At 43.8% G+C, this 14723-nt stretch overlaps 1 protein-coding gene across 1 annotated transcript; it reads right to left on the bottom strand.

Annotated features, from left to right (window-relative positions):
* Nucleotides 1-1425: 1425 nt before the first annotated feature.
* Nucleotides 1426-14717, bottom strand: nadk2 (NAD kinase 2, mitochondrial). Its single transcript, XM_022254166.2, has 8 exons — nt 14205-14717; nt 12708-12796; nt 11382-11639; nt 10396-10623; nt 8867-8962; nt 8109-8164; nt 6439-6616; nt 1426-6034 (listed from the first exon to the last, which is right to left on the bottom strand). Exons 1-8 carry the CDS (start codon nt 14487-14489, stop codon nt 5896-5898), a joined length of 1329 nt encoding a protein of 442 aa, XP_022109858.2. The 5' UTR covers nt 14490-14717; the 3' UTR covers nt 1426-5895.
* Between the last annotated feature and the right edge of the window lie 6 nt (nt 14718-14723).

The raw sequence follows: 14723 nt of genomic DNA, 5'->3' as shown, positions 1-14723 counted from the left end.
ATGATCATCTTTACACAAAGTATGCTTTTCAACAATAATTTCATCCGTTACTATTTGGATAGCTGCAAATAATGTACCTTTCACCGGGTGGACAGTGCGACATTTGAATCTAAAATCTAAAAAAAAGTGTTCAGTACACAAAGCCTATTACTTTTAAGTTTTGGTACAATGCCAGGCAAAAGCATTTTGTGGCTACCACTTACTCAAATCGATGTATACTGGGGGAAGCTAATCCAATGGACCAACTTGCCTGCAAAGGGCACCATTACATCTGACTTGCCTGCAAAGGGCACCATTACATCTGACTTGCCTGCAAAGGGCACCAGTACATCTGACTTACCTGCAAAGGGCACCAGCACATCTGACTTACCTGCAAAGGGCACAGTACATCTGACTTGCCTGCAAAGGGCACCATTTCATCTGACTTGCCTGCAAAGGGCACCATTTCATCTGACTTGCCTGCAAAGGGCACCATTTCATCTGACTTGCCTGCAAAGGGCACCATTACATCTGACTTGCCTGCAAAGGGCACCATTTCATCTGACTTGCCTGCAAAGGGCACCATTACATCTGACTTGCCTGCAAAGGGCACCAGCACATCTGACTTACCTGCAAAGGGCACAGTACATCTGACTTGCCTGCAAAGGGCACCATTACATCTGACTTGCCTGCAAAGGGCACCATTACATCTGACTTGCCTGCAAAGGGCACCATTACATCTGACTTACCTGCAAAGGGCACCAGTACATCTGACTTACCTGCAAAGGGCACCAGTACATCTGACTTGCCTGCAAAGGGCACCAGTACATCTGACTTGCCTGCAAAGGGCACCAGTACATCTGACTTACCTGCAAAGGGCACAGTACATCTGACTTGCCTGCAAAGGGCACCATTACATCTGACTTGCCTGCAAATGGCACCATTACATCTGACTTGCCTGCAAAGGGCACCATTACATCTGACTTGCCTGCAAAGGGCACCAGTACATCTGACTTGCCTGCAAAGGGCACCATTACATCTGACTTGCCTGCAAAGGGCACCATTACATCTGACTTGCCTGCAAAGGGCACCAGTACATCTGACTTGCCTGCAAAGGGCACCATTACATCTGACTTGCCTGCAAAGGGCACCAGTACATCTGACTTGCCTGCAAAGGGCACCATTACATCTGACTTGCCTGCAAAGGGCACCATTACATCTGACTTGCCTGCAAAGGGCACCATTACATCTGACTTGCCTGCAAAGGGCACCATTACATCTGACTTGCCTGCAAAGGGCACCATTACATCTGAGCCATGACCTTTCCATTGTTCAGACATGCTGGCCTTATTCATATCAGTAATCTGACAGCTTTGGGTGTTGCAACTGCTCAGTTAATAAAAAGAAGACACAAAATAATCACAGCATGATACACAAACTCCCAACTTCCATTGCATGGCGTTTCTGAATCAGTTTATTTACAACTGCAGTTTCACATTGAAATTTGTGACCAATGGTACAGGCAAAAAGTCCATAAGACATGTACATGTGTGTGAAATACCCAGGTGAGTACTATAAAATCAACATGCCCCAAATTCCAGCAAGCTGGTATCAGTGGTTCTGTGTACATTCTAGTGTAATGTAGAGTAGGCATTCAGTGAGGAAATGTCTGAATGAATATGCAAGACATTGTCCCTCAGCATTTTTAACTGACTGATCAGGGCATTGAGATGATAACGTCTGCTGATAGCCATCAACCAATCAACAGCTTTGGTCTCATATCCCACCACGGCTAAAGCTGAAAGACACACCAACATTTCCATAAAATGTACATGCAAATGAGCATCAGGTGTTTGTTTGAAAAGGGTACCAGTGAATGTCTGATACCCAGACTTGCATAAAATTCAACAAAAAGGCATTTGGCATCGAAAATGTTCTATCCCACTTACATAAAATCAGCAAGATCTGTACATTAAAGGACTTCATTTACATACATGTATACAAAATAACATTCTTTGGTCTTGTATGAATTTTTCCTCCACCCATCAATTGCAGTGGCATTTACAAACATATACCATGACAGACAAGTCATGGAGACCGAACAGTAACACCCAATGATTACAAGCTACTGTGGTAACCAAACAATGCGGGGAATCATGAAGTCTTCACAACACAGTCCAAATTTCCACTAAAAATTAAAAATTTACGTTGGCGTTGTGGCTCTTGTCTCGCCTTCCAACTCTGCGGCCAGGGTTCGAATCCCACCAAGGTCAGCATGTAGATTGGAATTTTCTGCCAGAGTCTGTGGGTTTTTGTTGGAATATTTATCTCAAATCCCCCCTCTAAAAACAAACATTTCCTCTCTGTCTTCTTCACTGTCACTCATAATCATCTGGCGCTGAATGCGCTGAACAGAAATAAAATAAAAATAAGCTTCTATAGTGGCCCTCCTGGCGAGAGAGCACTTGCTATATTACATTGCATAGGTGAACATGAAATCTTTTATTCTTCATTTAATGTTGCACGCTGCCATACACTAAGCACATTTTTTTCTACATCTAAGGACCATGGGCAAAAAGCATATCCTCCACAGGACAATGAACAATTATTTCTTCCCTTTGTTATGTCCTCAGTCTGAATATACATGTAATACACTTTAAAGCCCACACAAGCTATGGGCGTCACGAGAAGGGGTGGTGGGGGCACATGCCCACGGAAAGAAAAAAATTCTACAGTATAAAAAGGAATAACAAAGACAGGAAAAAAATTTAAGAATGAAAAGGAGGACAATCTCCAATCTGCTTGGAGGAAAGTCCATTAACCCCCTTCCACTATGAATGGATTACTTTGTTGCCGCGTGCCCCCTTCTGAACAAAAACAAAACGTGGTGACGCCAAGGATACAAACATAGCCATTCACTCTTAAACAAACAACTAAAACACACACGTGTGGACATGCTTCAATTTTTGCACACTGTGATTAGTCCATGTGCATACACAGTCCTTTCTCTCACAAACAATTCCTACATAATTCAATAGCAACAAGGGCTGGCGTAGATGTACTACACATCTACATAATAATAACCAATCACACCGATGCAGCAGCTAAGAAATGAAAAACCTTGTAACATGTAAACTGTGTCCCCTATGATCGTGTTGGAAAAGTGGTGGATAAGTAGAAAGTTGTTCGAAGGCAAGAAAGAAAAGTATTTTAATTCACTTCGACATTTTTGCTGGTCGTGGTGGGATGACTCATGCACAGAAAAAAAGCAACCCCCTCTTCATTTTTTGGAGAATAATCCTCGGCAATGCAGCACATACTGAAGAATGAAAGATAACTAAAAGCAATATAGCAAAACTATAGGCTGACCGAGTTGGAGACAATTTTGCTCCATCTAAATGCCAAATTCTAACAATTTCCTGTTGATACAGCAAAACCAGCAAAAATAGCTTTTCAGAGTAGAATGCGTTGAAAAAGTAGGGTGGATAGGTATCAAAGTGGGGGCACAAGTAACACTTATCAGCTGCCTTGAACTTTCTTATAACACCCTGAAATAAGATATTAGAATGCTGGTTACTTCTCAAAAAATTTTGAGATTTTTTTACATTTGTTTTGGCGTATTCCTGTTTGAAGGAATATTAAAATACTTGATGTTTCATTTGACAAAGCCCTACATGCAGTTCTGCAACAAACTATCATAAATGTATGCATATAGTGTACCAATGTCATTGTAAAGGCATCCTTGGCATTACACACAAGGTGCATAACAATGACAGGACCAGTAAAGGGTTCTGCTTAACATGAGTTGCAATGGTGGAAACAATCAAATGAAATGTCTGAATTTTCCCCTTGCTTTAACCACTTAGCACCGGGTGACCCCATATGGGGTACATTCTTCTGATCCACACAGCCGGGCGGCCTTAATTTGGGGACAGGACTGACTGCTATGAGTCACCATAGGCTGTAATCCTCCTATTGTAAAGTACAATGGCATGAAGTGCCGCAGCGCTAGGCTAGGCCAGCCTGGCCGACAAACGTGTCGCCCAGCCTGCCCATTGTTTGTCCTTCCTGGCAGGGCTGAGGGCAAACAAAGAAGCCGTTATGTAACACCATAATAAACGTAACAATGCCATTGTTATTACCTGTTGAGTGGTTAAAGTTTCATACAGAAAAGCTATTGGTGACAACGGTGTATTACAACAGCTGTACAAGTGATGTTTAAACTGGCTTGGGGTCTGTGACAGTCTTGCCTTCGGCTCAGGCCACAATCAGTGAGCAAATACCAAGCTTATCTTAAACATTTATGAACAAGATTATCTTGGGCAGAAAATTTCAAACTTAAAAAAAACAGGCAAGATGTGGTGGCCAACTTTTGAAACAGACAAACGTCATGAATTTAGATTCAGGAGGGTTATTTAAACAGCATCTGTAGGATATTGCCAACTGGTTACCTCACATATTGCAACGCTCGGGGCCACGCCCACGAAGCCGTATTTTGTTACCATAGCAGGCAGTGCACAGCAGCCAAATTAAAGTTCAGCATATGGTCACTTCCTTGGACGTTGCGTGTGCACAAAACAAATGGGGATTAGCTCGTTTAAATGTTGGCCCAGAGGTGAGTCAGTGGATGCTTGACGTTTTAACCCGTAAGTTGTGCCCGTGTATACAGAGACCCAGCTTGTGTTTAAATGTCCTCTGGCGTAAAGTAATTCAACAAGCACATTTTCTGGAACACCATTCTCCCCTTATTAACTAAAGCTTACAAAATAATTTTTAGATCCAATCCTTGGCCTCTACTTCTCTTGGCTTAACCTGAGGCCGACAGCTACGCCCAACTGCATGCATGTTATGTTGTGCTTAATAGCTAGCAGTGCAGTAGAGTTACACCCAACTATACGAGAAAACTTGCACCAGCCTTGAGCATGCGGTTAACATGGTGTACACATGCTCCTGCTTGTAAGTGCATGGAGATGTCCATTGTTGCTTTGAGACCAAAGATCGTATAGCAAACTTCACCGTGAATACACGTAAAATGTTGTAATCGCATGTGCACCTTTTAAGCAAGCGATACGCCTGCGCAATGCACATTAATACGCAGGCGCAGCGGCAGGCAAGTGCACCTGGTGAGCCTGCGCCCAAGCATTACCGTAAACTGTGCAGGCGTATCGCTTACTCAAATGGCGCCCATGGTAATTATACCTTTTGAGCAAAGTTGTCCATCCTGTGCCTTCGGTGCTGTATCTTTGTTTGTAACTGACAACTGTGATGTACATGTATATAGGGTCTATTTATGTCACACATATTTCTTCAAGTAACTGATACCCAGGGTGTTACATCATCTGACCCCTGCTCATTGGGTTTGAACATGCCTTAGGCCATCTCTGACTCCCTAAGAAGTATTTGTGTACGGTTTGTTGCTACCACTTCAGCCGTAATTGACCACAATGAACATAACAACTATCTTGGCCCTCCAAGATGATGCATTTCAGCATGGGGAGAAGTAATTAGGGAGTCAGGTTGGTGCAGTGGCTCTTTCCTCGTCTCTCACCTCTGCAACCCAGATTAGAATCCCACCTAGGTCAGCATGTGGATTGGGTTTTCAGTCCCTGCCCGATTCCATTGGTTTTCGTTGGAATTATACTAACCCAGGGTTTTCCTCCCTCCTCTAAAACTGAACATTTCTTCATTGTCTTCTTAACTGTCACTTCATCCTGTAATTAGCACTAAATGCGCTGTTGGATGAACGGAAACAGAAATTAGTCACACAGCGCCTTGCCCAAGAAGCACACTTTTTGCTGGAAATACTGACATGATTACGAATAAGATGGTATTCCGTAATACCCAGCTGCGGAAAGGAGAGTCGGCCTGTCCGTTCATTCCCCCACAACCCCCCCCATCATGCCAACTCAGACTACTCTAATCAAGAAGATCAAATGTCCTTAAGGCGTCCTCCTCTTTGATCTCCAGCGTTGCTATTGCACCATCGTTGAAGACAAATGATGACCCGCTGTCCATCACCAGGCAGGCGTCCCATCCCCGCGATCGAATCCGGATCCTTGTGACAAAGCAAACAATGTGACAATAAGTGCTGGCGCATTCTCGCTGGCACTATTAAAGGGAGCGAAAAATCACTTGCAGTGATCCAAAAGGTTAACTGGTGAAATTACTCTTGAAAAGCACACTTGGTTTAGAGTAGGTTATGGGACTATAAACTCCTTGTGAAATTATTCTCTCTGAGAAACTGTCATTTTGAAGGAAAACAACCAAGGAAGGCCATTTCAAACAATGCGTCTACAGACGCAGTTTGGAAATTGCCATGAGAAGCATGCGTGAGCACCGCCACATCACACACACATGCACAATGCGCCGCTCACTGTTTTTGCAAGTCCACAGATACACGCTTGTGTGTTTCCCACGTTCCTCATCCGTTTTGTTCTCATAATTAGGATCCACACTTACTTCTTTGCAAATCCCCTAGGCATGTGGGCATTGAAGATGCCATTGATGACAGGGTCGCGCACCGTGTAGGCTAGGGTGGGCCTACTGGCGTCGAAGACTAGAGAGCTATTGAACCGGGATGCGATCCTCTCTTGAAGATCTTGGTTGGCTGGTATATTGGCATCGGTTTCATTGTTGACTGAGGATTGAGAAGGGGAAAATGAACTGCTTGAAAGCTCCATGCAATGCAATTTTTACACTGAAATCCTAGAGAGTGCACCTTTGTATCCAATCTGACACCATGTTCAACCTTTGCTTTATTTCTATTTATTTCAGTTATGAAAGTCTTTCTCGTAATGAAACCAAGGATTCCTTAAAAGTGCCCTATGGCACTGTAGATTGAAAGCCTGGAGAAACCTGTAGAAGCGGTTACAGTTTTAAAATGTGGGAGGAAAACCCCAGAAGCATGTTCTGGGTAAAACCCACGAAATGGCATGCCCTGGAAGTAAGGGTGTAATGATACCACATTCTCATGATACGATACATATCACGATATGTATTGTAAAAAAAAAACCAATAAGATGAAAGCCAATTTAAAACGATTCACTAGGTAACTTTACTTTATACCAATGGTGACTTACCAATGGTAGCTTACCAACGGTAGCTTACCAACGGTAGCTTACCAATGGTAGCTTACCAAAGGTAACTTACTAACGGCAGCTTACCAATGGTAGCTTACCAATGGTAGCTTACCAATGGTAACTTACCAATGGTAGCTTACCAATGGTAGCTTACCAATGGTAGCTTACCAATGGTAGCTACCCGCTAGCCTCTTCAGACAATTATACGTTTGTGTTGTCACGAAACCCTCCATCGGCAAAAGTAAGAATGTACTTATCTTATTTCAAGTCGTAAATTCACAGTGAAATGAGTGTTACAGCAAGTAACAGTGGAGATTGTTAGTCACTACTTCCGCTCACACATGAACGGCTGTAACGAGTCCCAAGATGATGGTTACACAAAAGCCTTGCGCTCGTGCTTCGAGCCCAGCTGTACATGTGCATGTTCACGTACAGGTGCACATGTGTAGATTCAGTCTAGTCATGGGCATTACGGAGCTCCAGTAAATACCATCGCGTAGAAAAATTGGCGCTTACGCAAGGAAGAAAAACCTTTCTAAACCTGATAGACTGGTGTGGTTTAACAAATGAAAGGATAAAGTCAAATATGCATCCAATTTTCTCATGACATCGAGATCGGTGTGAAGGTTTGGCCACGCTGTTACATCCACGATGCTGCCTGACCGTCACTTTTGTATTCTATTGCTAGGTACGTCATGTACGTTTGGCAAGTTATCCGTAATGCTTAATAATAGCCCAGCCAAACTAATCCTTGCAAGAGTGATCAGTATAGGCGACATTAAAAATATAAAGCTCCGTAATTTAACTTTTTTAAGGCATAATTTTATTTTCTACTCAGTGCACATTTTGTCATAATCCCCCCTAAATATCGCGCTTCACATTTTTGTATCGCGATACCGTATTGTGGCATTTTAGAATCGCGATTATCGATGCATCGGTGAATCGTTACACCCCTAACTGGAAGATTTCAATGGGCTAATCTGAAGACAGCCTGCATGTCTAGTCTAAGGCAACACTGACAAATCTTGTGGGTTATCACCAGTTACTTACTGATATTCAACAGTTCCCTGACACTCTGGTGAGACAGCTTGTTGATGTTGAAGGACCTGTGGACAAGCAATACAAAAACCAATATAAGGAAAAAAACTTTAAAAATAATGCAGTGCTTGCTACTCATTTGACTCGAACCACAGAGAAAGGACACAGATGCTGTTTGAACTGCCTTGCGACAAAATTCGACCAATTACTGTTGTCTGGAATGACTGGTCTGTCCAGAGCCAGAGCACAGTGACCAGGCATGCAACTTGGATTTGGAAAAAAAAAACGAGGAAATTGGCTGATCCAAGGAACAGCTGAGTGACCCCCTGCTGTGCGCTATCAAATTTCACAACCGTGAGTGCCCTTTGTGACCGGTGATCTCCTCTGCAATTTTTTCCTGGTAATCTGCATCCTACAAATTTTCGCACTGAAGCATAGAGTATATAGAATTTTTGCTTGCAATTACTTAAGAAATGTTTTCACAGTAATATCTCCTTGAAGGTGTGAGCGGTTGTTTATTTCAGGCCATGTGGACTGTATGTTCACGTGCAGTTCTTGAATGCTTTCTTGTGTAAATAATTTTTTGGGGGGAGGGGAAATCGGCCAAGTTTTCGTTCATATTTGTATTTTTAGTGGATCGGTCTATTAATGGCTGACGCCTGGTGGTCTCACAGCTACCCCTGCCCCCACTTTGACAACTGCTCAACCTCCTTTTACCTCGCTGCATGTCTATGTGTATATTTACATGCTCAGAAGATGAGGTCACATACCATGATGTAGATCCTGTGCCGGTGCAGATAGTGATTCCCGAACTCTTCTGTTTCACCATGGGACTGCCGTCCACGGAGATCTCGTAATAGGATACACTAAGAGAAGACACAATATTGTAAACATATTGTATTCGCGTCACCTCAGATAGTATTGTGAGGTGTTGGGGGTTGTGGACTTGTGGTCGAGGTTATTCATGGTTTGTGGGTACAACTTCTGGTTGTGGGTTCAAGTCCGGCCCCGGGGGTAGCGGTAGGTGTGCCCTTGGGCACGGCACCTTATCACTCACCGCTTCTCCCCACCCAGGAGTAAATGGGTACCTGTGAAGGCAGAGTGACTGATTTTAGCCACTTTGTGCCAAAACGGCAGCATCATGCTGTTTATTGCTAACGGTGCTAGGATGCTATTCAGAATGTTTCGTGTGTGATGAACACGAGTATTGACGATGTAGCACCTTGAACATCAACTCGTTGTCCTTGTGATGTACCCCCCGTAGCTGGTATTGTGGCCTCCCTCATGCCTGAAGCTGGTAACGGGGCCAATTAGAAGCCAGAAAGAACAGCGTTCCTACGCCAGTTAATCGAGCACATGTGTGCGTGTTTGTAAACGACCACTTCTGATTGGGCACCCTTTTTATATGCTATGGTTCTCATATTTTTTTCAATTGAGGGAGGGTCGGTCGGTTGGAAAAAATAAAATTTCTAAAAGGCCAATTTATGCTGCTGCCATTTAGACGACTGGATAAACTAGGCAAAGTTCACTATGTTTACGGGTCACTTGTTTTCATATTGAGTTACCATGAGTCTCTTTGTTTAAGTACAGAGAAATATTTTTATTGCTACACAACACAATACCTCGTTGGAGTCAGTGTCAAGACAACGTGCAGTTTGGTTTTTCCCATTGCACTCCGAACACGTACATTATGTGTGGTACGGTACGACTTGGTCTGTGAGTGATGCCGTACTGTGGATTTCGACTGTCACTGCGTTGATGTTTGGGCAAAGTCGTATCGTAGATGTATATTTTCAGCGCTGTTTTTGTACAGGTCATCACGACCTACTTTCATTTTATAAGCAACATCCTCTCAGCAGAGTCGGTAGAAAAACAAAGGCTTTATGTTTTTGAGGACAAGAGCCAAAAATGGGGTCGGTTGGAAATGAGAACCATAGAATTTAAAAAGGGTGCCCTTACATAGAAAAACAGGGAAAGTGAAACATCACAACATTTCAGTGTTTTCCAAGTCCCTTTTTTTCTGTCAATACTTTAACAAGTGAAATACAATGCAGCAAGATTTGTGCTTCATTTTCAGTTTAAGTGCTGGCTATTGATTGGGAATGCCAGCTTGCGCTGCCCGTAACGCAATAACCCTGACTGTGCCTCGGACAAGTTGGCTATGGAAAAACAATACAGTCTGCAAGAGGTTACAGTTGGAGAACTTTGCCCTTTGGGTGATGTTTTGTATTTTTTTGAGGGTAAATCTGAGACCTGCTTCCTTTGCAGTTATCAAACCCTGAAGAATGGGGTGACTCACGTTGATGACAGGGACTCGCCAATGAAGACCTCATTCAGCGCCCTGACTGGCAGGACCCTGGGCCCCGGTTCCACCCTCTCCTCTAACCCCTGCCGCAGCCGCTGCTCCTTGGTCCAGTGCTCCACCTGGTGGTCCGGCAGCTTGAGCTGCTGCTCGTGGAGGTCGATGGGCTCAGCGTTGATCAGGCCGCTCTCCACTGTGGTGCGGATTCGCTGTCGCCACTTCCACCTGGGTTCAAGGCAGAACCAACACAGCGGACAGATAATTCTAAGAAAAGTTGGATCCATCTTTTTCCCCTCACATCGCATCTGACTGATGACCACTTTCAATTCCCACTGGACTTTGGAATTGAATGCCTCTATCATTAGTGGTGTGCATTGACGGGTACTACAGGGATTAGGCTCTGAAGCACAAAACGCACAGCAACTCAACGTCTGATTCCCAGACCAACAGATACCTACTGTTTTCAATGATCTTTGATATGGCAGGGTACCAGCTTAAAATGTAAGCTTTCAGTTCACATGAGAAGTTTGTTTCATAGGTGGATAACAGAGACACGGTGCTGTGATACATTTTCTACAACCTTGTTTTTCTACAAACTCTTAATACTCCAAACCAAGCATTTATATAATTCTGGACACGAGAAATATGTGACTACTGCCATCAGGTAGAAGTGTGACAGAAAAAATGGTAAAAAAGCTGCCATGGCAGACTGAATTGATACCCTGGATGTCAGTGGCTATGTAACGAAGATGTCATTCAACCTGGGCTATGGGTACCCAGTACTAATACAGCACAGCCCAATTCATTCTCCCCAAGCGAACATAAAATGAGCAGCAAGAAACTCATCCAGTAGGCAAGTCCAACTGTTTGCAATCAACAATAATCCAAACAAATTTTATTGACAGGACTTGAAGTACAAAAAATATGAAGTTGGGAATCAGAACATCTGGCAATCCTCTTGAAATGAAAAGTTTCACACTAACCTAAACCTCCCTTCTGCTATTTTTCTCAGGGCATCATCAAACCGTAGCGTGTACCTCTCCGGCAGGCATAGGTAGCCGGCCGACTGACTGGGATCTGTGTTGACTCCCAGGATGGGCTTGTCGTCCATGACTTTTGAGGCTGCCATGATGAAGGTCCCGTCCCCTCCCGCTGGCACCACCACGTCGGCCCACCGGACTGCTTCGTGGTTCAGGCTGTGGTCGAACCGCTGGGCCAGTCTGACCTCGATGTTCTGTGACCTGAGAGGGCGTGGACACATGAACGTACATGTATTCTGCTGCTAAAGATGCGCATCAAGGAATGTGGGATTCCATTCCATCTGTCGACCCAATGCGCGTTAGGAAAAGGTCGACAAATTTTACACGTTGTGATTGGCCAACGCGTTGCAAAACTCTTGGAGGCGCAACATTGTGAATTGCCCGTATTGGAATAATCAAATATTGAAATATTTGACCTTCAATTCGATAAAAAGGTTAAGAGTTCCATATTCGGACATCACTAATTTTCCCTGTCCGTAGTTTGTTAACCTTCAGAAAGTGATAACGTCCTAAAAGTCAATTTAAGCAGTGAAAATGTTGTGACATTTACTTAGAAAATACATAGAATTTTACAGACCAGTCTCATGGGATGGTGTTAGTAATGTCCGTATATAGAACTCTTTCCGATAAAAATTTAAATATTTAGCTACAGGTATATCATATTCCAACAAAAGCAGGAACTAAATCTGCATGTTTGTGGGGGTGGCATGGTCTGTCCTAGCAGAACAGAATGACTAGGGGTCCAACTGATTGACGGTACTGACTGGGGATTCATTCCCTTTGACCTAGTGCGACTGTACATCACAAACAGCCAAAAAAAGAAAATGTTGAAAGAGTAATGCTTCGGTCTTATTGCTGGTCATCAGGGACCGTTAGGTCAACAACACGCATATTTTCACATCCTTACATATGTATACTAGTGGGGTATTTCCTTTGTTCTCGTGTACAAAACTCCCACACAACACAGAAAAAATTTCAAATCACTGCCATTTCAACCAAATTCAGTTTCCTGGGTTGAAATTTCAACCGTATGTCCCTTATATAAAACACTTCAATTTGTGACAGATGAATGGCACTTGAAAATTCCTCCTTTTTGAGTAAATTTGAAATATCTACTACGTGAAATTCTTGTGGGGTACCACTTTAGTACCCCACAAGGATCAAAACTGGCCTTGTGGGGTACCTTCCATTGTTCCGGTACCCCACAAGGCACCATGTACAAGTGCTCACTTGTGTGTAATAATGCACTCAGAGTGAACAAAGACTTACTCTAAGGTGTCCACGACTTTCCTGACGTTAGACTCATGAATGCGGTGCTTCTTCAAAAGCTTGTCATAGTGAGACCCTCGCTGTGAAAGCTAGAGTGAACAAAGGAGGGCGCTCATTTGGATGGATCAAGTTGACGTTCTTTGTTGAAGAATGATAATAATTTCATTTAGGTGAAAATGTCTGTCATTAAGATGATTAAATAAGACTAAAACAGGAAAAACATGCAAGGCATGAAATTTCTGGTATTTCAACTGCAATTAAATAAACAACATATCAGCATAATGAATTCTGCTGGACGTAAGGGCGTCCTTAGTTAATTCTATAATAGTTCTCATTCCAATTGATCCTTATTTTTGACTATTTTCCTATGGAAATGCCAGGCTGCCCCTGGAATTATGGGGATTATCGTTCCGCCTCCCGAAGTTGAACCCATGTTAGGGTACAACCTTGGACGTGTTACAACTACAAGGGATGCCAGACAACTCTACCGTTTACCAACTGGACTCGAAACAACTCGACAGGTGGGACAACTTGACCGTTTACCACATTGTCCGTTAAGACAACTTGACCGTGCAAGGTGCGAACGAAATGGAGTGCAGGGCATTTAACATAAATTGCAGATCAATGAGTTTGGGCAAATTTGCATGTGTCGCATTACGTTTCAACTCGACACGCCGTGCATGACTTGCAAAGGGACCTGGTGATGCAGCATGCACAGGATTGGTGGGCGATGCGAAATGCACGGTGCCTCAGCGCAGAGTCAGCGGTGTACAGGTGCCCCAGCTACACTAATGCAATGATCTAGTCTACCGTAATGGGAGATACATGCAGTGTGTCCCAAGAGTCTTTTCTCTTTCTTTTTAATTTGGAGGCAAGGTGTGTGTGTTGTGACTGTAAAGTACAAATGCACTCACTGCGAGTCAACTTGTCTCATCTGACGACTTTTCCCAGTGGTCAAGTTGTCTGTTTAAGGCAGTTGTCTCCGTTACGCCCCAACTACAGCATCTGTCCAAACTATAGTTGGGACGGTCCCAATAGTTGGGCCTGTTCCAACTAGAGTGCTATAGTTGGGCCGGCCCAATTGATATTGACTGGGCGTGTGCCCAGCATGTGCCAAAGTCATATTGATTACAATGTCTTAGATGAAGTGCCATATTTTAGATGAACTGTGTCAAGCACGAGATGCATAAACTAGGATAAGGTTGAGAAATTTTCAACAGAAATTGGTCAACTACATTTGGGACTGTTCCAACTATGGTTGGGACAGACCATGGAGGAAGGAACTGATGCTATAGACATGATAGTTGGGGCGTAACATCTTCACAGTCATGAAAGTTGAGTTGTCGCGAGTCGAGTAGGCAAAGGGTCAAGTTGTCCAAGCCCCACTTCAAGCATGACAAGATATGACGCTGTAGCACTGTCGGCCATGAGTATGCAGTCAGGTACAACATGGGTACAGCCAGACAGTTATTATGTTTATTACGGCCCTAGGCTTACCACTTTTTTTAAGCCATCCTCCCCAATGTCACCAAATCGTTTCTTTTCAAATGCATATCGTGACAATTTAGACACCACCAGCGCCCGTTTAGGCCTAAAGGGAACGCCATTGCCTCCAAAGTTAGATTTGGCGTCCCTTCCTTCCTGCTCTGTCAGACTGGAAGATGACGAGGCACCGCGGCCGAACACGAGCAGTCGTCGGGCTGAAAGCTTGAAATCGCCGAGTCGATGCAGGCAAGTTGCGCAGCAGACAATTCGGGAAGAGCGGGTCCCCATCATGATCATTGAACAGGTCTTTGTCAAGCTTTCAATGCAAGGACTCGAAAGTCGAAGGCTTCAAGGAACTACATTATAGTAGGACTACATTTAGGGCCTACACCCACTGCTCCAAAATAACTTTCAAGTTACGGCCTCTTTAATTTTGGCTAGGCAACGTGCCCCGAAAGCTAGCGCCGCGCACGTATCCGATTCCGGCCGTAACCAGTACCATTACGATGGCCGGCCACACTGCCGGCACAT

Source organism: Acanthaster planci, linkage group LG12 (genome assembly GCF_054643075.1).
Source record: "Acanthaster planci isolate LZ-2023a linkage group LG12, COTS_SCS, whole genome shotgun sequence".
In the NCBI taxonomy this organism is placed as follows: domain Eukaryota; kingdom Metazoa; phylum Echinodermata; class Asteroidea; order Valvatida; family Acanthasteridae; genus Acanthaster; species Acanthaster planci.
The sequence above is the reverse complement of the archived record's forward strand: the minus strand, read 5'-3'. Positions and strand labels throughout refer to the sequence as shown.